Genomic DNA, 25,798 nt, shown 5'->3' with positions numbered 1-25,798 from the left:
TTCCTGATATAGGGTTTATTACTCAAGTAAGGGTAAAAAGTATCTGAGTAGAAGTCTACTTGAGTACTGAGTATCATCTGGTCTAATATTTTTAAAATGATGACATCAAACAGACATAAAATAAGAAGTTATGGGCAAATATTGGTATTTTAAAGACTAAAGGGGGAATATGTAAACAAATAAACAACATAATTACAAAATAACACATTTTAGGTAAAATTTAGACACAAACTGAGGACAATATTTTCCTGATATAGGGTTTATTACTCAAGTAAGCGTAAAAAAGTATCTGAGTAGAAGGCTACTTGAGTACTGAGTATCATCTGATCCAATATTTTTAAAATGATGACATCAAACAGACATAAAATAAGGAGTTATGGGCAAATATTGGTATTTTAAAGACTAAAGGGGAAATATGTAAACAAATAAACAACATAATTACAAAATAACACATTTTAGGTAAAATTTAGACACAAACTGAGGACAATATTTTCCTGATATAGGGTTTATTACTCAAGTAAGGGTAAAAAGTATCTGAGTAGAAGTCTACTTGAGTACTGAGTATCATCTGGTCTAATATTTTTAAAATGATGACATCAAACAGACATAAAATAAGAAGTTATGGGCAAATATTGGTATTTTAAAGACTAAAGGGGGAATATGTAAACAAATAAACAACATAATTACAAAATAACACATTTTAGGTAAAATTTAGACACAAACTGAGGACAATATTTTCCTGATATAGGGTTTATTACTCAAGTAAGCGTAAAAAAGTATCTGAGTAGAAGGCTACTTGAGTACTGAGTATCATCTGATCCAATATTTTTAAAATGATGACATCAAACAGACATAAAATAAGGAGTTATGGGCAAATATTGGTATTTTAAAGACTAAAGGGGAAATATGTAAACAAATAAACAACATAATTACAAAATAACACATTTTAGGTAAAATTTAGACACAAACTGAGGACAATATTTTCCTGATATAGGGTTTATTACTCAAGTAAGGGTAAAAAAGTATCTGAGTAGAAGGCTACTTGAGTACTGAGTATCATCTGGTCTAATATTTTTAAAACGATGACATCAAACAGACATAAAATAAGGAGTTATGGGCAAATATTGGTATTTTAAAGACTAAAGGGGAAATATGTAAACAAATAAACAACATAATTACAAAATAACACATTTTAGGCTAAATTTAGACACAAACTGAGGATAATATTTTCCTGATATAGGGTTTATTACTCAAGTAAGGGTAAAAAAGTATCTGAGTAGAAGGCTACTTGAGTATGATCTGATCCAATATTTTTAAAATGATGACATCAAACAGACATAAAATAAGAAGTTATGGGCAAATATTGGTATTTTAAAGACTAAAGGGAAAAAATGTAAACAAATAAACAACATAATTACAAAATAACACATTTTAGGTAAAATTTAGACACAAACTGAGGACAATATTTTCCTGATATAGGGTTTATTACTCAAGTAAGGGTAAAAAAGTATCTGAGTAGAAGGCTACTTGAGTATCATCTGATCCAATATTTTTAAAATGATGACATGAAACAGACATAAAATAAGGAGTTATGGGCAAATATTGGTATTTTAAAGACTAAAGGGAAAAAATGTAAACAAATAAACAACATAATTACAAAATAACACATTTTAGGTAAAATTTAGACACAAACTGAGGACAATATTTTCCTGATATAGGGTTTATTACTCAAGTAAGGGTAAAAAAGTATCTGATTAGAAGGCTACTTGAGTATCATCTGATCCAATATTTTTAAAATGATGACATCAAACAGACATAAAATAAGAAGTTATGGGCAAATATTGGTATTTTAAAGACTAAAGGGGAAAATGTAAACAAATAAACAACATAATTACAAAATAACACATTTTAGGCTAAATTTAGACACAAACTGAGGACAATATTTTCCTGATATAGGGTTTATTACTCAAGTAAGCGTAAAAAAGTATCTGATTAGAAGGCTACTTGAGTATCATCTGATCCAATATTTTTAAAATGATGACATCAAACAGACATAAAATAAGAAGTTATGGGCAAATATTGGTATTTTAAAGACTAAACGGAAAAAATGTAAACAAATAAACAACATAATTACAAAATAACACATTTTAGGTAAAATTTAGACACAAACTGAGGACAATATTTTCCTGATATAGGGTTTATTACTCAAGTAAGGGTAAAAAAGTATCTGAGTAGAAGGCTACTTGAGTACTGAGTATCATCTGGTCTAATATTTTTAAAATGATGACATCAAACAGACATAAAATAAGGAGTTATGGGCAAATATTGGTATTTTAAAGACTAAAGGGGAAAAATGTAAACAAATAAACAACATAATTACAAAATAACACATTTTAGGTAAAATTTAGACACAAACTGAGGACAATATTTTCCTGATATAGGGTTTATTACTCAAGTAAGCGTAAAAAAGTATCTGATTAGAAGGCTACTTGAGTATCATCTGATCCAATATTTTTAAAATGATGACATCAAACAGACATAAAATAAGAAGTTATGGGCAAATATTGGTATTTTAAAGACTAAAGGGAAAAAATGTAAACAAATAAACAACATAATTACAAAATAACACATTTTAGGTAAAATTTAGACACAAACTGAGGACAATATTTTCCTGATATAGGGTTTATTACTCAAGTAAGGGTAAAAAAGTATCTGAGTAGAAGGCTACTTGAGTACTGAGTATCATCTGATCCAATATTTTTAAAATGATGACATCAAACAGACATAAAATAAGAAGTTATGGGCAAATACTGGTATTTTAAAGACTAAAGGGAAAAAATGTAAACAAATAAACAACATAATTACAAAATAACACATTTTAGGTAAAATTTAGACACAAACTGAGGACAATATTTTCCTGATATAGGGTTTATTACTCAAGTAAGGGTAAAAAAGTATCTGAGTAGAAGGCTACTTGAGTATCATCTGATCCAATATTTTTAAAATGATGACATCAAACAGACATAAAATAAGAAGTTATGGGCAAATATTGGTATTTTAAAGACTAAAGGGGAAATATGTAAACAAATAAACAACATAATTACAAAATAACACATTTTAGGTAAAATTTAGACACAAACTGAGGACACTATTTTCCTGATATAGGGTTTATTACTCAAGTAAGGGTAAAAAAGTATCTGAGTAGAAGGCTACTTGAGTACTGAGTATCATCTGATCCAATATTTTTAAAATGATGACATCAAACAGACATAAAATAAGGAGTTATGGGCAAATATTGGTATTTTAAAGACTAAAGGGGAAATATGTAAACAAATAAACAACATAATTACAAAATAACACATTTTAGGCTAAATTTAGACACAAACTGAGGACAATATTTTCCTGATATAGGGTTTATTACTCAAGTAAGCGTAAAAAAGTATCTGAGTAGAAGGCTACTTGAGTACTGAGTATCATCTGATCCAATATTTTTAAAATGATGACATCAAACAGACATAAAATAAGAAGTTATGGGCAAATACTGGTATTTTAAAGACTAAAGGGAAAAAATGTAAACAAATAAACAACATAATTACAAAATAACACATTTTAGGTAAAATTTAGACACAAACTGAGGACAATATTTTCCTGATATAGGGTTTATTACTCAAGTAAGCGTAAAAAAGTATCTGAGTAGAAGGCTACTTGAGTACTGAGTATCATCTGATCCAATATTTTTAAAATGATGACATCAAACAGACATAAAATAAGGAGTTATGGGCAAATATTGGTATTTTAAAGACTAAAGGGGAAATATGTAAACAAATAAACAACATAATTACAAAATAACACATTTTAGGTAAAATTTAGACACAAACTGAGGACAATATTTTCCTGATATAGGGTTTATTACTCAAGTAAGGGTAAAAAAGTATCTGAGTAGAAGGCTACTTGAGTACTGAGTATCATCTGGTCTAATATTTTTAAAATGATGACATCAAACAGACATAAAATAAGGAGTTATGGGCAAATATTGGTATTTTAAAGACTAAAGGGGAAAAATGTAAACAAATAAACAACATAATTACAAAATAACACATTTTAGGCTAAATTTAGACACAAACTGAGGATAATATTTTCCTGATATAGGGTTTATTACTCAAGTAAGCGTAAAAAAGTATCTGATTAGAAGTCTACTTGAGTATCATCTGATCCAATATTTTTAAAATGATGACATCAAACAGACATAAAATAAGAAGTTATGGGCAAATATTGGTATTTTAAAGACTAAAGGGGAAATATGTAAACAAATAAACAACATAATTACAAAATAACACATTTTAGGTAAAATTTAGACACAAACTGAGGACACTATTTTCCTGATATAGGGTTTATTACTCAAGTAAGGGTAAAAAAGTATCTGAGTAGAAGGCTACTTGAGTATCATCTGATCCAATATTTTTAAAATGATGACATCAAACAGACATAAAATAAGAAGTTATGGGCAAATATTGGTATTTTAAAGACTAAAGGGAAAAAATGTAAACAAATAAACAACATAATTACAAAATAACACATTTTAGGTAAAATTTAGACACAAACTGAGGACAATATTTTCCTGATATAGGGTTTATTACTCAAGTAAGGGTAAAAAAGTATCTGAGTAGAAGGCTACTTGAGTACTGAGTATCATCTGGTCTAATATTTTTAAAATGATGACATCAAACAGACATAAAATAAGAAGTTATGGGCAAATACTGGTATTTTAAAGACTAAAGAAGAAATATATAAACAAACAACATAATTACAAAATAACACATTTTAGGTAAAATTTAGACACAAACTGAGGACAATATTTTCCTGATATAGGGTTTATTACTCAAGTAAGCGTAAAAAAGTATCTGATTAGAAGGCTACTTGAGTATCATCTGATCCAATATTTTTAAAATGATGACATCAAACAGACATAAAATAAGAAGTTATGGGCAAATATTGGTATTTTAAAGACTAAAGGGAAAAAATGTAAACAAATAAACAACATAATTACAAAATAACACATTTTAGGTAAAATTTAGACACAAACTGAGGACAATATTTTCCTGATATAGGGTTTATTACTCAAGTAAGCGTAAAAAAGTATCTGATTAGAAGGCTACTTGAGTATCATCTGATCCAATATTTTTAAAATGATGACATCAAACAGACATAAAATAAGAAGTTATGGGCAAATATTGGTATTTTAAAGACTAAAGGGAAAAAATGTAAACAAATAAACAACATAATTACAAAATAACACATTTTAGGTAAAATTTAGACACAAACTGAGGACAATATTTTCCTGATATAGGGTTTATTACTCAAGTAAGGGTAAAAAAGTATCTGAGTAGAAGGCTACTTGAGTATCATCTGATCCAATATTTTTAAAATGATGACATCAAACAGACATAAAATAAGAAGTTATGGGCAAATATTGGTATTTTAAAGACTAAAGGGGAAATATGTAAACAAATAAACAACATAATTACAAAATAACACATTTTAGGTAAAATTTAGACACAAACTGAGGACACTATTTTCCTGATATAGGGTTTATTACTCAAGTAAGGGTAAAAAAGTATCTGAGTAGAAGGCTACTTGAGTACTGAGTATCATCTGTTCCAATATTTTTAAAATGATGACATCAAACAGACATAAAATAAGAAGTTATGGGCAAATACTGGTATTTTAAAGACTACAGGGAAAAAATGTAAACAAATAAACAACATAATTACAAAATAACACATTTTAGGTAAAATTTAGACACAAACTGAGGACAATATTTTCCTGATATAGGGTTTATTACTCAAGTAAGGGTAAAAAAGTATCTGAGTAGAAGGCTACTTGAGTATCATCTGATCCAATATTTTTAAAATGATGACATCAAACAGACATAAAATAAGAAGTTATGGGCAAATATTGGTATTTTAAAGACTAAAGGGGAAATATGTAAACAAATAAACAACATAATTACAAAATAACACATTTTAGGTAAAATTTAGACACAAACTGAGGACACTATTTTCCTGATATAGGGTTTATTACTCAAGTAAGGGTAAAAAAGTATCTGAGTAGAAGGCTACTTGAGTACTGAGTATCATCTGATCCAATATTTTTAAAATGATGACATCAAACAGACATAAAATAAGGAGTTATGGGCAAATATTGGTATTTTAAAGACTAAAGGGGAAATATGTAAACAAATAAACAACATAATTACAAAATAACACATTTTAGGCTAAATTTAGACACAAACTGAGGACAATATTTTCCTGATATAGGGTTTATTACTCAAGTAAGCGTAAAAAAGTATCTGAGTAGAAGGCTACTTGAGTACTGAGTATCATCTGATCCAATATTTTTAAAATGATGACATCAAACAGACATAAAATAAGAAGTTATGGGCAAATACTGGTATTTTAAAGACTAAAGGGAAAAAATGTAAACAAATAAACAACATAATTACAAAATAACACATTTTAGGTAAAATTTAGACACAAACTGAGGACAATATTTTCCTGATATAGGGTTTATTACTCAAGTAAGCGTAAAAAAGTATCTGAGTAGAAGGCTACTTGAGTACTGAGTATCATCTGATCCAATATTTTTAAAATGATGACATCAAACAGACATAAAATAAGGAGTTATGGGCAAATATTGGTATTTTAAAGACTAAAGGGGAAATCTCTCGTCTCGTCTCGTCTTCCTCCGCTTATCCGGGTCCGGGTCGCGGGGGCAGCATCCCAACTAGGGAGCTCCAGGCCGTCCTCTCCCCGGCCTTGTCCACCAGCTCCTCCGGCAGGACCCCAAGGCGTTCCCGGACCAGATTGGAGATGTAACCTCTCCAACGTGTCCTGGGTCGACCCGGGGGCCTTCTGCCGGTAGGACATGCCCGAAACACCTCCCCGGGAAGGCGTCCAGGAGGCATCCTGACCAGATGCCCAAACCACCTCAACTGGCTCCTTTCGATCCGGAGGAGCAGCGGTTCTACTCCGAGTCCCTCCCGAATGTCCGAGCTCCTCACCCTATCTCTAAGGCTGAGCCCGGCCACCCTACGGAGGAAACTCATTTCGGCCGCTTGTATCCGCGATCTCGTTCTTTCGGTCATTACCCAAAGCTCATGACCATAGGTGAGGATTGGGACGTAGATCGACCGGTAAATCGAGAGCCTGGCTTTCTGGCTCAGCTCCCTCTTCCCCACGACAGATCGGCTCAGCGTCCGCATCACTGCAGACGCCGAACCAATCCGCCTGTCGATCTCCCGATCCCTCCTACCCTCACTCGTGAACAAGACCCCGAGATACTTAAACTCCTCCACTTGAGGTAGGACCTCTCCCCCGACCCGGAGGTGGCAAGCCACCCTTTTCCGGTCGAGAACCATGGTCTCAGATTTGGAGGTGCTGATCCTCATCCCAGCCGCTTCACATTCGGCCGCGAACCTACCCAGCAAGAGCTGAAGGTCAGAGCTGGATGAAGCTAGGAGGACCACATCATCCGCAAAAAGCAGAGACGAGATTCTCCTGCCACCAAACTCGACACACTCCACACCACGGCTGCGTCTAGAAATTCTGTCCATAAAAGTGATGAACAGAACCGGTGACAAAGGGCAGCCCTGGCGGAGTCCAACCCTCACTGGGAACAGGTCCGACTTACTACCGGCTATGCGGACCAAACTCACGCTCCTCTGGTAAAGGGACTGAATGGCCCTTAACAGAAAGCCACCCACCCCATACTCCTGGAGCGTCCCCCACAGGGTGCCCCTGGGGACACGGTCATAAGCCTTCTCCAAATCCACAAAACACATGTGGATTGGTTGGGCAAACTCCCATGCCCCCTCCATCACCCTTGCAAGGGTATAGAGCTGGTCCACAGTTCCACGGCCAGGACGAAAACCACATTGCTCCTCCTCTATCTGAGATTCAACTATCGATCGGACCCTCCTCTCCAGTACCTTGGCGTAGACCTTTCCAGGGAGGCTGAGGAGTGTGATCCCCCTATAGTTGGAACACACCCTCAGGTCACCCTTCTTAAAGATGGGGACCACCACCCCGGTCTGCCACTCCCTAGGAACTGCCCCCGATGACCACGCAATGTTGTAGAGACGTGTCAACCATGACAGCCCTACAACATCCATAGCCTTGAGATACCCAGGACGAACCTCATCCGCCCCCGGGGCTCCGCCGCTGTGTAGTTGTTTGACTACCTCAGCAACTTCTGCCCCCGAGATCGGACAGTCCATCCCCAGGCCTCCCAGCTCTGGTTCCTCCTCGGAATGCGCATTGGTGGGATTGAGGAGCTCCTCAAAGTATTCCTTCCACCGTCCGACTATAGCCTCAGTTGACGTCAGCAGCTCCCCATCCCCACTGTAAACAGTGTGAGCGAGTTGCTGCCTTCCTCTCCTGAGGCGCCGGACAGTTTGCCAGAACCTCTTTGGAGCCGATCGATAGTCTTTCTCCATGGCCTCACCAAACTCCTCCCACGCCCGAGATTTTGCCTCGGCAACTGCCACTGCTGCACCCCGCTTGGCTATCCGGTACCTGTCTGCTGCCTCCGGAGACCCACAGACCAGCCACGCCCTGTAGGCCTCCTTCTTCAGCCTGACGGCTCCCCGAACCTCTGGTGTCCACCAGCGGGTACGGGGGTTGCCACCACGACTGGCACCGGCCACCTTACGGCCACAGCTAGCAACAGCCGCCTCGACAATCGCAGAGTGGAACAAGGCTCACTCGGACTCAATGTCCCCCACTGCTCTCGGGACGTGGTCAAAGCTCTGCCGGAGGTGGGAGTTGAAGACCGTCTTGACAGGTTCTTCTGCCAGGCGTTCCCAGCAGACCCTCACTATGCGTTTGGGTCTGCCAGGTCTACGCGGCATGTTCCCTTGCCATCTGATCCAACTCACCACCAGGTGGTGATCAGTTGACAGCTCCGCCCCTCTCTTCACTCGGGTGTCCAAAACATACGGCCGCAGGTCAGATGATACGACTACAAAATCTATCATCGACCTGTGACCTAGGCTGCCCTGGTACCAAGTGTACCGGTGGGCATCCTTATGTTCGAACATGGTGTTCGTTATGGCCAAACTGCGGCTTGCACAGAAGTCCAATAACAAAACACCGCTCGAGTTCAGATTAGGTGGGCCGTTCCTCCCAATCACACCCCTCCAGGTCAAGCTGTCATTGCCCACGTGAGCATTGAAGTCCCCCAGCAGGACAATGGAGTCCCCTGATGGAGCACTATCTAGCACTCGTCCCAGGGACTCCAAAAAGGGTGGGTACTCTGAACTGATATTTGGCCCATAAGCACAAACAACAGTCAGGACCCGTTCCCCGACCCGAAGGCGCAAGGAAGCTACCCTCTTGTCCCCCGGGGTAAACCCCAACACACAGGCAGAGAGTCTCGGAGCTAACAAAAAGCCAACCCCAGCCCTCCGCCTCTCACCCGGAGCAACTCCAGCAAAGTAGAGTGTCCAACCCCTCTCCAGGTCTCGGGTTCCAGAGCCAATGCAATGTGTCGAGGTGAGTCCGACTATATCTAGCCGGTACCGCTCAACCTCTGCCACAAGCTCCGGCTCCTTCCCCGCCAGCGAGGTGACGTTCCATGTCCCAAAAACTAGTTTTCTTGTCCGGGGATTGGACCGCCAAGGCTCCCGCCTTGGTCTGCCACCCGATTCGCATTGCACCGGACCCTTCATGTTCCTCCTGCGGGTGGTGGGTCCACAGTTGGGAAATATGTAAACAAATAAACAACATAATTACAAAATAACACATTTTAGGTCAAATTTAGACACAAACTGAGGACAATATTTTCCTGATATAGGGTTTATTACTCAAGTAAGGGTAAAAAAGTATCTGAGTAGAAGGCTACTTGAGTACTGAGTATCATCTGGTCTAATATTTTTAAAATGATGACATCAAACAGACATAAAATAAGGAGTTATGGGCAAATATTGGTATTTTAAAGACTAAAGGGGAAAAATGTAAACAAATAAACAACATAATTACAAAATAACACATTTTAGGCTAAATTTAGACACAAACTGAGGACAATATTTTCCTGATATAGGGTTTATTACTCAAGTAAGCGTAAAAAAGTATCTGAGTAGAAGGCTACTTGAGTATCATCTGATCCAATATTTTTAAAATGATGACATCAAACAGACATAAAATAAGGAGTTATGGGCAAATATTGGTATTTTAAAGACTAAAGGGGAAATATGTAAACAAATAAACAACATAATTACAAAATAACACATTTTAGGTAAAATTTAGACACAAACTGAGGATAATATTTTCCTGATATAGGGTTTATTACTCAAGTAAGCTTAAAAAAGTATCTGAGTAGAAGGCTACTTGAGTATCATCTGATCCAATATTTTTTAAATGATGACATCAAACAGACATAAAATAAGGAGTTATGGGCAAATATTGGTATTTTAAAGACTAAAGGGGAAATATGTAAACAAATAAACAACATAATTACAAAATAACACATTTTAGGTAAAATTTAGACACAAACTGAGGATAATATTTTCCTGATATAGGGTTTATTACTCAAGTAAGGGTAAAAAAGTATCTGAGTAGAAGGCTACTTGAGTACTGAGTATCATCTGGTCTAATATTTTTAAAATGATGACATCAAACAGACATAAAATAAGAAGTTATGGGCAAATATTGGTATTTTAAAGACTAAAGGGGAAAATGTAAACAAATAAACAACATAATTACAAAATAACACATTTTAGGTAAAATTTAGACACAAACTGAGGACACTATTTTCCTGATATAGGGTTTATTACTCAAGTAAGGGTAAAAAAGTATCTGAGTAGAAGGCTACTTGAGTACTGAGTATCATCTGGTCTAATATTTTTAAAATGATGACATCAAACAGACATAAAATAAGGAGTTATGGGCAAATATTGGTATTTTAAAGACTAAAGGGGAAAAATGTAAACAAATAAACAACATAATTACAAAATAACACATTTTAGGCTAAATTTAGACACAAACTGAGGACAATATTTTCCTGATATAGGGTTTATTACTCAAGTAAGCTTAAAAAAGTATCTGAGTAGAAGGCTACTTGAGTATCATCTGATCCAATATTTTTAAAATGATGACATCAAACAGACATAAAATAAGAAGTTATGGGCAAATATTGGTATTTTAAAGACTAAAGGGAAAAAATGTAAACAAATAAACAACATAATTACAAAATAACACATTTTAGGTAAAATTTAGACACAAACTGAGGACAATATTTTCCTGATATAGGGTTTATTACTCAAGTAAACATAAAAAAGTATCTGAGTAGAAGGCTACTTGAGTACTGAGTATCATCTGGTCTAATATTTTTAAAATGATGACATCAAACAGACATAAAATAAGAAGTTATGGGCAAATATTGGTATTTTAAAGACTAAAGGAGAAATATATAAACAAACAACATAATTACAAAATAACACATTTTAGGCTAAATTTAGACACAAACTGAGGACAATATTTCCTGACATACAGGGTTTATCTAATTGTGTGAAAATGTAACACGTTTAAAAAAAATATACCGTGAAAATACCGAAAACCGTGGTAATTTTGGTCACAATAACCGTGAGGTTAAATTTTCACACCGTGACAACCCTAATACAGACCATTTTAGATTAGGTTACATTTCCTTTATTCCCAGATTATGTAGTTTGTACCACTCATTATAATGTTGTAGAAAATTTCTGGCCAATCCATGTGATCGGTATCGGCATTCTTTGATATCGGTATCGGTGATCGGAAACAAAAACCCTGATCGGTGCATCCCTAGTGTCTACGTCAAGATTCAGGGTGGTTTCCTTTGGTTCAAACGGGAAAATGTTCAGATGAGATCTGATCTCTCCTGTGGTGAAGACAGGAACTCAGCAGGACTGTGACGTACCTTCCAACCCAACAACTCAGCGAGAGCCAAGCAGCCATCGTCACACGTGCTGATGTGAGCCACATCTCTGGAGAAAAGAGTGTGTTTTAGTTCACCTGACCAAGAAGCACATCATACATGACACCTGGAGGTTTACCAGGAGAAAAGTAGTGTTTGAGTCTAAATAAATAAATGTCACCATACTGCTCTAACAAGTCCTGCCTCAGCTTCCGTACTCAGGAAACCACAGAGTCACGGCGATATCACAATAAGCAAAGTTGACCCAAAGATCCAGAACCTGCTCTGTTCCACTCATCTATACTGGTTCTGCTCAGCTCTCAGGGATGTTGGCTGGCCCAGAGCAGAACCTTGGTTCTGTTGTAAATCTGTTTGGATTTTGGTTCTTGTTTGTGACCCAGTTTGGTCCAAACCTCGGCTGTCAGATGGATCCACATCAGACTGTAGAAAACTGTGGCCTACAGAGGAGGTCATGGCCCACCCAGCCCTCCACCACCGTGCTGACAGTATGAGCGGTGTGGTCAGTCCACATTAACGTCCGGTTCACATCTCTGGGTCACACCAGCTGCGAAGCGGATCGCTCACGAAATTTGTGCGCTGCCCGCTGCTCCTCTCTTCACATCAGGCAAAAATTTTCAACGAGTGCTTCTGATCATGCCGATTGTTTTCCAACCCCCCCACCCCACCCTTGCTGTGTGTGTGTGTGTGTGTGTGTGTGTAACCAGTTAGCCCTGCTTGCTGATATCACAAACTGCGCTGATCCTGCTGCTGTTTTGTGGACCAGTTCCTTTCTAAATGGTTAATGTTTGTGTTACAATGCTGTTGATTGGTTGGTTTAATTAAACGTATTTGTTTTTATTAAATCCATCTTTTGCTGTAAAAACTGTATTTAAAATTCTGGAAACACTATGTTTCTCCGCAGGAGTGTGTGTGTGTGTGTGTGTTCATTTTCATCTCTCTAGTCTGTTTAGACACACAGAAATGATCACATTTATCGAACGCGGTGTTTTATTTAGAAATTTTTCTTTATTTTGTTAAATTTACCAGCCTGCCTCTTCTGTTTTGATTGGACTTCCTGCCAGAATTGAAGCGGCTCACAAAAGAAATAGAGCACACGCCAAAACGATCGCGGCGCGTCTCGAGCCTTCGCAACGCTTAGCAGCAGATGTGATCGCGACCGTAGGTTAACAGGGCGGCGTAAACGTCTCTGGTCTCATCTGTCAAACAACCCCAGCCCTGTCTTGATACCCCTACTGCAGCCTAAGCTTTATCAAGTGCACTAGGAGTTCGTGGGTTTGAGTGCGTAAGTAAACAAGTGTGCAAATAACTGCAGAATTAGAGCAGTGAGGATTGCATCATCGACCTGCACCACCGTGTTGTACCTCCATGACTTCCAAACAGGAGCTGGTCATTGTTGGAGCTAATTTGCTGCTGGAATCGATATTAAAACTGCAACTTTCCTATTAAATTGTGTTATAAGATTTATACCGTTTGATTTGAGGATGAAATGACATGCTGTTGTAATTTGTGTGTGTGTGTGTGTGTGTGTGTGTGTGTGTGGGTAGGGGGTGGGGGGATGCTGAGTATAAAAAAAGTCAAATCAACAGAGTTGAATTTGAGTATTTTCTAAAGAAATGAAGAATGGTGGCGCCCCCTGGTGGTGAAATGTTACGCTGAGACAAATGTTTCATGTGAACTTTTGAGCTTTGGTCTCACCTGTAGGCTTTGTCCGAGTCAAAGTCCATCCCTCCTCCAAAACCCAACAACCCCAACATGGGACCAGCCTGCAGAGACACCATCAGCAGGAATCTGTCAGTGGGGACGTCCTCTCTAACAGCACTGTGTGTGTGTGTGTGTGTGTGTGTGTAAAGGAGGAGCTCACCTCTCCAGCTTTTTCCATGTTAATGAGAAGTCTGGGGCAACTTTTGGGAACTCTAAAAGACAAAAAAGACCCAATGAAGTGACTCTGGTGCCGGAGAGTGGATGTAAAACCAGCTGAAACGTGTCTGCTTTACCTGCTGACTAAACTGGCAAACGGCTGCACCTGCAGAGACGTTCCCATGACGATGAGCAGGTCACAACGAGGGAAGTCCTGACAGGGAGACAGATTCATTTCAGCTGAGTGGTTCCGCTGTGAGTGCACGAAGCAGATCACCATTTACCTGCTTCACTGAAGTGAAGAAACGGGAAGGAAGACTCTCTCCAAAGAAAACAATATCTGAGCAGCGAGACAAAACTCGTCAGTCACGACGGATGTTCAGGAGGCTCACAGGAGCTGGGCTGACTCACCTGGTTTCACCAAACTGCCGCATTTCTCACATTTAGGAATCGCATCGGCGAAGATTTTTTCTACACAACACAGAGACGATGTTCAAACATCTAAAAAAGACATCAGTCATCCCTGTGAAAACTCAGAGGCACCTTTCATCCAGTCCAGGGTGTACTCTTTGCGGCAGCAGAAGCTGACACAGTGTGAGGTGTAGAATGTTCCGTGGGCCTCAATCAGGTCCTCGCCCTGCAGCCCGGCCACTCGCTCCAGGGTGTCGATGTTCTGTTCAGACACAAACAGCAGCAGAAAAGTTAGGCCACGCGGCTACGGAGAATGCTTTTACTCCTCCTTTTCACGTGAAAACACACTGGCACAGCAGCTTTTCAAAATAAGAGCATCAAATGACTGCTTAAACATAAATTGACACTCTGCAGCATGCACGAGCCTCTATATTGTGATTGGTGTTCACGTTACCAGGACCGCTTTGCTGCCGTGTGGTGTCTGTGACTGCGGGAAAAGGGCTGCACGCGGAACGTTTCGCTTCCGCGCTTCTCCCGTGAGAGCGGGGGCGCTAGAATTTCAGCCGTGGTGCAGCGCCACGCCTGATCCTTTGTAGGAGAAACACTGAACACCTTTGTAAACTTGGTGCTTCTACTATCAGTCACGGAGTCGGAGAAGAGCGGCTACAGGAGCCCGGACGTCCAAACAAGAAGTAAGACTGTGTGGCACGGGCCTTGTCAGGAGCGTTGATGCCTGCAGCTGGAGCCGTGTGGAGGAACGCCTCTAAACACCATCACACAGATCATAAATAAAACAAACGGATATCTTTTTTTGACGAGTCATCCACCACCAGTGTTGCCTTTGCTCTGCCACCTTTACCTGTGCTGACACCGACACAGGGTGCATGTGAGTAGGAACGAGAGAATTATCATCATTCAGGAGGAACTACAACGTAGCATATTCATGGAGCCAGAACCCACAAATAGAGACGTTCACCTGTCTTACCTGTGTGTAGCAGCGTCTCAGGAGTCCCTGGTCCTTCAGCATCTTTATGAAGTAGTGGCAGATTGTTGGCTGAAGTAAAATGCAGGAAAAAACAAACATCAGGACTTTCTGATGAACGTAAACTCCAAGCTCCTCATAAGCCGTTACCTTAAACTGTCCGGGGTACAGCTCCCTCGCTAGGGCGAAGAACGGCTCAGGATGTTTCTGACAAGCAAGGAGGAAATATGTGTTCACCCCAAAGATATAAATGATGCTCTAGGCATGTGCAGACTTTAGTCTTTCACAAACCTTAAAGTAATCTATCTGAAAAATGGCCTCTGGGTAGGGCAGGTTGTATTTCTGCAGGTTTGCATACAGGCCAGTCCCTGGTGAGCGGAAGTCTGGGATCCCCGCAGCTGTGAGGCAGAATCAAACCAAATATCGACATCAACACTGAATAAAAGTCTTTAAAATCACATCTGATGATGGACTCGGAGGAACTCACATGTTGATATTCCTGCTCCAACCATGCAGACTATGTTTTTACCTGTTTGGACGCAGAGAAACCTGTGATGCCATCACTTACAACTGGAACCAGAGTAAACCAGTTCACGCAGATCCTCACATTTGCCACCGTTAATGTACCGCGCCACTCCGGCCAGAGTCAGCTCATCCAGAACTTTCTCAGCCGAGCCGAGGCCCAGGGTGCTGGAGAAGAGGCTGCGCAGGAAGTCCACTGGTAACAACACAGGAGGACACGAGAGCAGTCACCAGCTTGGCCTTTATTTCCAAAAGCATCCCATAAAAATGCTGAAACTTCAAATCTGAAGCATGAGTTCAGAATATTTCTGATCGTGCAGACGAGTTGACAAATAAAGGCAAACACAGTTTCTCTATTTTGTAAATGTTAAGATTTCACAGGAAAACAGTGGATTTAACTATTTAATTATTAATGTTATTTAGTAACATGAAATGGTTTGTTTAGTCGGTTTCATCATATTGATTAATAAAAGTAACCCAGCTTTTTTCACAATGAAAACAAAGTATTGCCAGTAAAGAACTAGAAGTGTTGTCTGGTTTGACATAAGTGGTGAGACGCAGCATCCAGCCTAGCTAGCGCAGCTACGATCAACCAGGACTACGGAGGGCCTGCTTAATAGGCCAGGGTGATTAATCGATCCACCTTTAGTTGGAGGAGGTTGCACGTGTTAGACTCTTCAAGTTGAATCATTTAGGAGAGAAATATTATGATGGTTTTGATATTTCTATAATCGATGCAAAACATGTTTATGAAGCAGTTTGCACTAAACCCTTCTCACGTGAGGCACGCTCAACTGTTTTATTCTGGACAGTTTCAGTACCTTCCAGAATGAACCCTTTCAGGGCGCTGTCACTTTAAAAAACAACAAGCTGAGCTCCCCCTGACAGCTCAGGTAATCGTCTCGTTGTGGCGTTGTGAGTCCAGCTCATCTTTATGTTTGTGCCATAACGTGATGACAATCACCTCAGATCAGAAACCGGAGTTTACCAACAAACGTTTTCACACAGCGATGTAATGCCATCTGAAATGGTTGTTGCAAAAAAGGTGAAGCAGAAGATGAGACAAAACAGAAAAGTGTGTCTATGCTGCCTGTAAAGAAATGAAGTCAGAACTAATCTATGCATCATCACTAGTGAGGTGTGGTACCACTAAAAGGGTTTCAGGTACTTTCTGTATCTCCTGCAGCTTCTTCCTCACTGCTGTCCTCAGACTGCTCCTGCAAAACAACAAACAACAACATTATTTACTGGAGTTCAGAAACACCCCAACAGCACGTCAGGGCGAGCCTGGCCTGCCAGACTCGTCCTGTTGAATTCTGCACAGACAAAGAGTCTGGGAACTCACAGGCAGAGAGGCACACGAGGGGCGGGACTAGGCAGCTCAAAATAACCAATCAGGAAAAAGACGAAATGCCGACTGTACCGCGCGACGCTGTAGTTTTCTACCTGCAGTAAAAAATGGCGTCTGGCAACGGCGCAAACATCTTTCTTTAGAAGAAAGGCTTTTAGCGCTTGTCCAAGTCATTTAGACCAGAGGAAAGAGCCGCAGCGAACTCCGCTTCAGTCGACATGTTTATGACAAACTCGGCGTTGTGGTGTGTGACGTATGCTACTCAGCGCTGATTGGCTCGGTTAGAATTCTCAGGGGGTGGGGTTATTTCACTTCTGCTTCCGGTCAACAACAAGATGGCGCCTGTGCTTGGCTTAGCCACAGTCACCGGCCATTTTTTCAAACTTTTCTCCACTAACCTCCTCTTTTCCACCTTGCTCCTGTCTGCGATCCTCTTCAGTGGTGTCCCCGCTACCATCTCCTATGATCGCCAGACTCTTTAGTCCTCACGATCGCCCAAGACGCAACGAGGACGTACCATCCTGTTTGTTTACCTGAGTGGCGCACTGGCCCGGAACCAATCGACGGTCCCGAGCTCCCCGCCTCCGGCAATGTTTGTCCGGTCCCGGGAAAACGTCGGAGGAAAAGAGGTAAACGAGCAGGAATCCAGGTGAGAATAAGACTTCTCTTAAAGCGTGGTTTATCTGGTAAACATCGGCGCGATCTTCTAGCTTCTTGTCCTTTGTTTGGTGACCTGAGCGCCACTTCCACATTCCCGCCAGGCCGCGTTGCAGCGCGGTTCATCCGTCCAAGTTTTTTAAGGTCGCTTTATCAGAGTGCTCAGACACGTGAAAAGAGAGTTACAGTAGTCTAAGTGTGAGGAGATGAAGGTGCGGATAACTGTCTCAAGTTCAGAGCGGGACAGAATGGGACTCAGCTTAGCAACGTTCCTGAGATGGAAGAAGGAAGAGCGAATAAGAGAACTGACATGAGAATCCAGGGTGAGAGCTGGGTCAAAGGTCACGCCAAGATTCCTGTCAGAGCGTTTGAAAGAAGAGTGAAGGAAGCTATTAAATGGGAAAGACCTACATTAAATAGAAGAGGAAGCACTGGGTTTCAACTTTCTACCACCTATAATGCAGCTTTGACTCTAATTCCCAAACAGTTTTAGTCTAGGTCACCGCCTCCTACATCTAATCAATACAACTTCCACACAATAGAGGCTAACGACTCCAAAAGGAGTATGGAGGATGGGTATTCATAGGTAGTTTCTACTCGCTAAGCAGTGATACACAGCTGTGGTTTATATGCTTGACTCTCCCCTACACCTGTCAGAATTGACAAAGATGAGAAGCGAAACATCTTTAAGAAACTAAAGGAGTCCCGTTGCCTTCATTAGGAGCTACTTTGGATTTCTTCAGGAATATAAAACTTCCAGCAGAACAAAGGTGGTGAAAACACCAGACAATTGAAGTTAAATGCACAAAATGTTCAAGGGGTGGGAGAAATGATGGACCTGTGGGAGTCGCACATGTGGCCCACCTCCAGACACCAGAAACCTTTATTAGTAGTAGTAAACATTGTATTTAAGCTCCAGATGTTCTAGGTGCATTCTTATCTCCTATTGTGTATACTGAGACATCTGATTGTTTGTTTTTGTTTTTTTTTTGGGGGGGGGGGGGCGTTTACAGTCAAAGGGGGAGACGTGGAGCTCATGCAGTCATCTGCTGCTTTCTTCATCACATCTCCTCTCACCCACGGGTCGGAGATGACCAAAACCATCCGACACACCTGGTGGTCCGGCCTCGCGGCTTGTCACCGGGTAAAACACCCAGACGCCTCGCTAACAACGACAACACAGAGGTTCAGCACTTCGTCAACTTTAGTCTGAACATAATTCCCGGACGTTTTTCTAAACATATCAATTGACTCTAAATGAGTGTTTTTCTTCTCTCGACGTGTCTTCCTTTGGTTTCGTCTCCGTGGCTCCACGAAGGCGGAAGAGCTGCTACAGGCCACCGGGTTCCCACCCATCGACATAAATATACGTTCCCACCACGAGTCTCACCTGTTCTTCGGGTGAAACCTCCTCTTCTACTTGGTTGGGAAAATCTGCGATAAAAAACAAAACGTGTCAAGTAACCTCGACTGACTAGTTAGCTAGCGCAGCGATGCAAGTTATTGTTCGGACATGACAGCTGCCCTACCTGATGCATCAGACATCTATCCGTCTGTGGACACGTAACAGCACTAAATGTAAAGCCTTTAATATTAATAAATGTTTTCAGGCCTCAGCTGTTGGCTCTACTTCCGCTCCGTATTATTTTTGTCCGTCATAAATAGCGTCCGAGTTCGTCATGAACCCGATCATGTGGTTCCTACTCAGGTTAACAAACCCGAAAATGTAAGCAAAAAAATGCCACCACGGGAGATTATAATTTATAGTACAGATATTATTAGTATCTGAAAATGAAGAATAAACTCTACAGAAAACAAAGATCTTTACACACAGAGGTGTGTTTGTCCAGCTGGAGCTAGCCAGGTGCATCTTCACCGCTCTGCTCTGGGCTGTAACTCTGATGCAGCAACGTCTCTCTGGATCATTGGCTTTAGTTTTATCATTCAATCTTCTACTGTCAGGATTAGATATATAGACAGCCAGACTATAATGTTCAATATGAAAATAGAGAAAAATGCTGGACGTGCTGCAGAGGTGTAAGAAATTTTATCTGGTGCTCTTCAGCCAAGGGATCCACATGAATGTTGGGCAAAAGGAGATCTGAGGCGCTCAGGAGATGCAACATCAAAAAGCCTTTATTGGCTACGAAATTTCCAGGTCTTAATTGAGAATTGGACTTTGCTCCTTTTTTGTAATTCTATGTTTTCTTACCATATTTACTTGTTTTTCCTTTTTCTCAATTCTCTAAGTGTAATTTAACATGTGTAAGTATGTCTCCTTACAATATTGTTTAGAATCTAAAAGTGTTTTTTGTGCGTTATTGGTCATCCAATCATGATGCTGCCTGCCTGCTCAACTTCAGCAGATGTCACTGATTGGCCTTCTTAACATGGAAGTGAGAGGACCGACAAACATTTTGAGCCCTGGCGAAGGCCCCGTGGGCTGAAACGCGTCGGCGCTTATGTTTCTAACTATTTTAGCCATGCACCAATAAAGGCTTTTTGATGTTGCATCTCCTGAGTGCCTCAGATCTCCTTTTGCCCAACATATAATGTACAATAACAGATTTATTCATCTGAATTTTGAATAGAATAATCTTTATTAAGCAAATGTACAATCAAGACCACAAACGAAAACTCTGCAAGGACAAAAATAACATTTAAATGATACAGAAAAGAGCTTCTTCATATTCATATTCCCATGATGGAAACAGGAAGTGATCATCTCAAACCTAAACAGCAAATAATCTAAGAAACATGGGCAGTTTGTCTATCCCACCCTTTTTTATTTATCTGTATTTATTTTTTTGTGTTCCCTCATAAGTCATAAATAAAAATATACAAATATTATAGCTGCTGTCCCATCGATCTACTGCTGCTGCCCCTGTACACGCTCCTCCTCCACACACACCTTATCAGCAGGTCTCAGTCTGTGGCCATAACCATCAGCTATGATCTGACAGTGTGGCAGCATCTCCTCCAGCAAGATGATCACCAGCCCGGGATTCTGAAGCCTCGGGAGGGATGACACGTTCAGGTGCTTCAGTCTCCTGAGCAGAAAAACCAAAAACATGTTCCAGTATTGTTTATTATTTATAAATTAGACTCTGCTATGAGTTTAGGCTCTTTACTTGAGATTTTTAAGTGTTGCCAGGCCGCCTGTAGTGATGAGTGGACAGTGAGAGATATCCAGCTCCTCCAGAGAGTCCTGCAATACATGGAGTTTAGCCAGGAACCAGTCGTCCACCTCAGGACAGCCCTGAAGCTTTAGTGTCCGTAAATGGTGCTGATGCTCTGAAAACACACAAATATTTCATTATTACTCAGACATTTATTATACATTTCATTACACTTGTGATGTTTTAAAGCCACACACCCTCCTAAAAGATGCTTTGCTTCCCTAAATGTGGTAACAGCTGGGAGATCTTACATTCTGAACTGTTCTCAACCCTGAATAAAAAACATTTTGTTGACTCACTGTGACCTGTTTAATGATTTACTCTGCAGTTGAATTAAAGGCTACAGAAGAGGCGACGGCCAGTGCAGGAGCTCATTACCCAAATTAAACAGTCCGCTGTAGTTGGTGACAGTGTGGCTCAGGTCTACTTCCTCTAGAGGCGTGTCTTTGTGATTCAAAAAATCCCAGCTGAACTTCCCTCTCTTGTTAGCGCGGAACCAATCCGAGTGTCCCACAAACCTGAGGAAGTAGCACAAATCTCAGCTTCTGTTCCCACAGTGTGCAAGTGGTCACGTTCAAGATCAGCACAATCAGTCAGAAGTTGCTGTTAAGTCTTAGAAAAAAGAGAAAACTTTTGAGGCACTTACCTAAATCCTCCCCCCAGACACAAAATGTAATGAGCAGAGGCTATATCAGGCCCATAAAGCGTATGGGTGTAGGCGTAGAAGCTGGGAGAGAGCGGACACAGTGATGGACGTGTCAGTGTATGCTTTAACCTATCACGGCATTTTCATGTTAGTCAGGAACACGATCAGATCAGATCAGGGAAAGATTGCATTTGACTAATTCCCGTTTTAGATGTTACAGCAGACGATGCTGATTATTTCAATATGAAGATCAGATGGAGAAACCAGCTGATAACTCTAGGTCCTCATTAACCCCCTTACACATTCTTCTTCTGGAGCCGGTTCCGACCCTGCTGAGACCTCCAGTTCAGGAACATCTCTACATCATAGAAGTGCTGCGTGAGGAAGCGCAGGAGCCTGGAGAGGAGAGGAGACGACACTGGGCCGGAGCTCTTCTGTCGCCTAGCAACAAGGAGTCGAGCAGAGCGCTGGTAACATCTGTGAACACACTACACACACGGAGGGAGGATGATATACGCGTGTCCTGATGTGCTCAAATACAGCCAATAAGTTAGTTTAAAGGAGACGTTCGTTCTAATAACTGGTTCCTTATAACCACGGATGCAAAAATAACTATTTATGTAAACAACAGGGCTGAAAACACATCCGTTACACTGAAAGTTACTGAGTGGTGTGAGAAAACATCCTAGCAGCCGTGTTCGAGCTAAGCTACAGTTAGCTCGTTCGCTCCGCCACAAGACCGGAGACTGAGATTAAACTTCGGACCGGTAACACGTCCAGAAGCGGTCTGAAATGGTGTCACCACTTTGTTCGAGTGCTAGCGTTTAGGAGAAATCTGAAGGTTAACTCACCAAAGCGAACATGTCTGCTGTGGGGGTTATGTCTGTGGTTTACCCGGGGGATTTAGAGTGTAACACCAGTGCGATGGGGGAAGTGACGTCAGAGCCTGTGTGAAGTTCCGCTGTGAGTAGGACCTGTGTCTGCTGATGCAGCGAGTGAGAGTTATAAAATAAAGATTCCCGGTAAGAGGGTTTCAAGTTCAACAGATCATGTTGTGTCGTTTGTAAAGAGTCCGAGAAGAAGCAGTGCAGACCACACTCCATGCTAACAGCTCCATGCGACATGCTAACAGATCCATGCGACATGCTAACAGATCCATGCAGACAGTTCCATGCTACATGCTAACAGGAAGAAAGCCTGACCTGTCGAGAATGAGAGTTTTTGGATCAGTCTGTCATGCATACTAACAGGATAAGGAAAAGCTAGACTCCCGGAGTGAAAAAGTCCAGCCCAGCATATCTGGTTCATTTTCCTTACACTGGAAATATACTTAAATGTAGATTGGTGACGTTTTAACAAAGACAACAGTGGAACATTCAACTCAAACAGACTGTAAACAAACACCTTGGAAAACGGGTTCCTCTTACATGAAATAGCCAATCGTGGAAGAGCCCTTCCAGCCAATCAGAGGCAAAAAAAAAAAAAAAAAAAAAGGCGGGACTTTCCTTGGACATCCTACGATTCCAAATAACGCGCACTGGGGCTGCCGTAGTGGCCGGCCGCCATTTTTGATGGGTCTCCCCAGTGCGTTAATTTCTACTGAGGAAGGTGTTTTCCAAACTGAAGAACAAATTTCATCACGCTTATTCAGACGCAATTTATGGTATGATAATTAAAACATCAACATCAGCAGACACAATATATAACTTATAAAAATATAAAATCTTGTCAGGGAGGCTAGAAAGGTCACTAGTAATCCCACGTGATCTGTTTTCAATAGTATGCCAGCTGCTGAAACCGTAGGCTGCCCAAAACCCGGCAAAGTTGCTCACTCATTGACTTTGGAGAGTGAGAAGACCCGTCCAATATGGCGGCGACGTTACGTGTTCTTGGACATACTCGATTTCAAATAACCCGACCGCATCTGATGGCCAGATGTTGTTCTCCTTTTCACCGCTAGATGTCAGTCAATGCATCTTCCTGATCCTCACTTAGCAGATAAAAAAAAAAACTAAATATAATTTTGATTAGGATTATGGGTGTTTTTCTGTTTGCATTTGTATTTTTTGACTGACACCCCTGTTGTAGTAAAATATATTTATAGTGCTTATTACTTATTTATTTGTGTTTATTTATTGTAAATGATAATAAAATCATCATTTATAATTCACAAGTACGAGCAAAAGGAGGAATTGGACATCCTCCACACTGGAACTGACGCCGGGCAACATAAAGTTCCTTAGCAGTAGCTCAGCAGGGAGAGCAGGTTGGAGGATCCATCTTCCAGCAGAGAACGAGACTGTTGTGTCCTTAGGCAAGACACTCAACCCGCCTTGCTTCTACAGAGCCTTAATAAAAAGCATTCTCTGCTACACTATGACAGTTTTACTTATTGTTGTTGTTGTTGTTAGTAGTAGTAGTAGTAGTAGTAGTAATAGTGATGATAATAAAAGTATTGACTTTAATTCTGTTGCAGTCTTGCATACATTTATTTTTCCTTCTTTCTGATTTTTTTTTCTAGCATTTTCAGTAACTTATAAATAAACCTCCCAATGCAAACAGCCTATAATGTTTCTAAAAAGAAAAACAGATACTTCACATTTTGCCTTTGGGCAAAAAGGTGACTCGGAAAGAGAACGCGCACACAATGCAGCTTCTGTATTTGCAACGGCACACTGGTCCCACGGGATGTGGGATGCCATAGGAAACACACCTGGAAAAGGATTCTTCAACCTGACATTTTGTCTTTCTTCTTCCTCTCCAGATGTTTTATGGAGATGAGGATCAGAGAGTTTTAAACTCAAACTTCAGATAGATTTAAGGTCTTCTGTATCCAGTCTCTGCAGTTTCAGAATATCAACAAGCAGCTGGTTTGTGCAGATAAATGTTCTCCAGGGTTTCTCACTCGGGCATTCGTTCTTGTGATAGGCAGCTGTGGAGAAAGCCCACAGGAGTAATGGTTTACCTTCCTGATTGAGCTCAGTCACAAACCTGTCAGTTTCAGTTTCACTGGACTTTGAATAAGTTTTCTCTTATTATTTTACATCCATTTTTTCATTTACATTCACTTGGAGATAATTAGGATTCATAGACATAAAACAAACAACGCGCACGCCTCGTAACCCACTGAAGCCACACAGCCTCCATCTGCTTCTCATCCCAACGTTAAAACAGTTTCTTTATTCAGTTTACCATCAACAGTCTGGGGAGGTTCCTTTGAGACAAAACAGCTAGAAACACGCTCGTCTGATACATGTGTCAGTCATGGACGTAATTTTGGGGGGGGGGGGGGGACATGTCCCTCCCACTTTTTCCAAAGTCAAGTTTTGACCCCTGCACTTTTTACCATCCAAAAACAATATTACGCTGTATTAAATTGACACTGGTTGAGCTCTAGGACCAAGCAGAAAACAACAGTTTGTGTTGAAGCCTGTTTCCCATTAGAACATACTGTAAATATACCCCCCCCCCCCCCCCCCGTGTCCCCCCCCCCACTTCTTAAGTGAAAATTACGTCCTTGGTGTCAGTGAAACCAAACATAACACCACACTCGCCTTCTCAGGCACACACACACCTTGCCGATTTACTGCAACAGCCATTAGTGTGATGTGACAGATTGCCCACACCTGCTGGTGAGCACATTACCAAATGAAATTACGGTTGCACTTTTCGGTGTGTTTTACAGAGACTTGATGGGATAAAAGCTGCAGTTCTCAGTGAGGGAAACCCTTGTTTGGTTAAGATATTGATGAGTTAATGTGCCATCGAGAAGTCCAAACACATTTAAACAGGGTCAGAAACAATGGAAGGGACAAAGCCAGAGCCTGTCTGAGCCTGAAAACATGGAGCTGAGAGAACACCAGATGGATGGAGTCAAACTGTACAAACGAATTAGAGGAGAACCTGACCATACTGACACTGAGCTTGTTTTCACACTCACTGGCCACTTTATTAGGTTCACCTGTTCCATTGCTTACACGCAAATATCTTATCAGGGAAAACCTTTAAGACCAGGACTGAAGGCCTCTGGGGTGAGTGTGTGCATGCATGTGTGTTTGTTTTTGTCCCATGTTGGACCCCTCAGTTCCACCTGAGTCTGGTTTAACACTACAACTCCCAGAATTCCACCGTCTTCCGCTTGCTGTCAGAGTCCCAGCCGCCGCCGACCTGGCCAGTTTTCCCCTCTCCACCTGAAGCAGCTTAATTTCTCATGGTTGAGA

General features: G+C 40.8%; 2 protein-coding genes across 4 annotated transcripts in view; both read right to left on the bottom strand.

Moving 5' to 3' along the window:
* sirt2 (sirtuin 2 (silent mating type information regulation 2, homolog) 2 (S. cerevisiae)) overlaps positions 1-19,839 on the bottom strand; it is a 31,645-nt gene extending 11,806 nt beyond the window's left edge. The window contains exons 1-15 of the mRNA XM_070543789.1: positions 19,283-19,839; positions 19,144-19,187; positions 16,914-16,962; positions 15,831-15,941; positions 15,711-15,752; positions 15,515-15,621; positions 15,374-15,430; positions 15,227-15,295; positions 14,374-14,503; positions 14,242-14,301; positions 14,115-14,170; positions 13,968-14,044; positions 13,835-13,886; positions 13,669-13,736; positions 11,956-12,022 (exon numbers count right to left, since the gene is read on the bottom strand). Of these exons, the coding sequence (XP_070399890.1) occupies positions 11,956-12,022; positions 13,669-13,736; positions 13,835-13,886; positions 13,968-14,044; positions 14,115-14,170; positions 14,242-14,301; positions 14,374-14,503; positions 15,227-15,295; positions 15,374-15,430; positions 15,515-15,621; positions 15,711-15,752; positions 15,831-15,941; positions 16,914-16,962; positions 19,144-19,187; positions 19,283-19,298 (1,005 nt within the window). The 5' untranslated portion in view covers positions 19,299-19,839. The remainder of the gene's footprint in view (positions 1-11,955; positions 12,023-13,668; positions 13,737-13,834; positions 13,887-13,967; positions 14,045-14,114; positions 14,171-14,241; positions 14,302-14,373; positions 14,504-15,226; positions 15,296-15,373; positions 15,431-15,514; positions 15,622-15,710; positions 15,753-15,830; positions 15,942-16,913; positions 16,963-19,143; positions 19,188-19,282) is intronic.
* Positions 19,840-20,330: 491 nt separating this feature from the next.
* Positions 20,331-22,942, bottom strand: dmac2 (distal membrane arm assembly component 2). Of its 3 annotated transcripts, none has more exons than XM_070543792.1 (7): positions 22,781-22,942; positions 22,430-22,561; positions 21,879-22,066; positions 21,579-21,659; positions 21,311-21,450; positions 20,885-21,047; positions 20,331-20,803 (listed from the first exon to the last, which is right to left on the bottom strand). In XM_070543792.1, the coding sequence occupies exons 2-7, from the start codon at positions 22,439-22,441 to the stop codon at positions 20,623-20,625; spliced, it is 765 nt and encodes a 254-aa protein (XP_070399893.1). In that variant the 5' UTR covers positions 22,442-22,561; positions 22,781-22,942; the 3' UTR covers positions 20,331-20,622. The 3 variants fall into 3 exon arrangements, with proteins under 3 accessions (XP_070399893.1, XP_070399894.1, XP_070399892.1); XM_070543793.1 differs by having other exon boundaries at positions 22,430-22,558; XM_070543791.1 differs by having other exon boundaries at positions 22,430-22,942.
* Between the last annotated feature and the right edge of the window lie 2,856 nt (positions 22,943-25,798).

This window comes from Nothobranchius furzeri, chromosome 13, assembly GCF_043380555.1.
Source record: "Nothobranchius furzeri strain GRZ-AD chromosome 13, NfurGRZ-RIMD1, whole genome shotgun sequence".
In the NCBI taxonomy this organism is placed as follows: Eukaryota; Metazoa; Chordata; class Actinopteri; order Cyprinodontiformes; family Nothobranchiidae; genus Nothobranchius; species Nothobranchius furzeri.
Note: the sequence above shows the minus strand (reverse complement) of the source record. Positions and strands in the feature narration are given on the sequence as shown.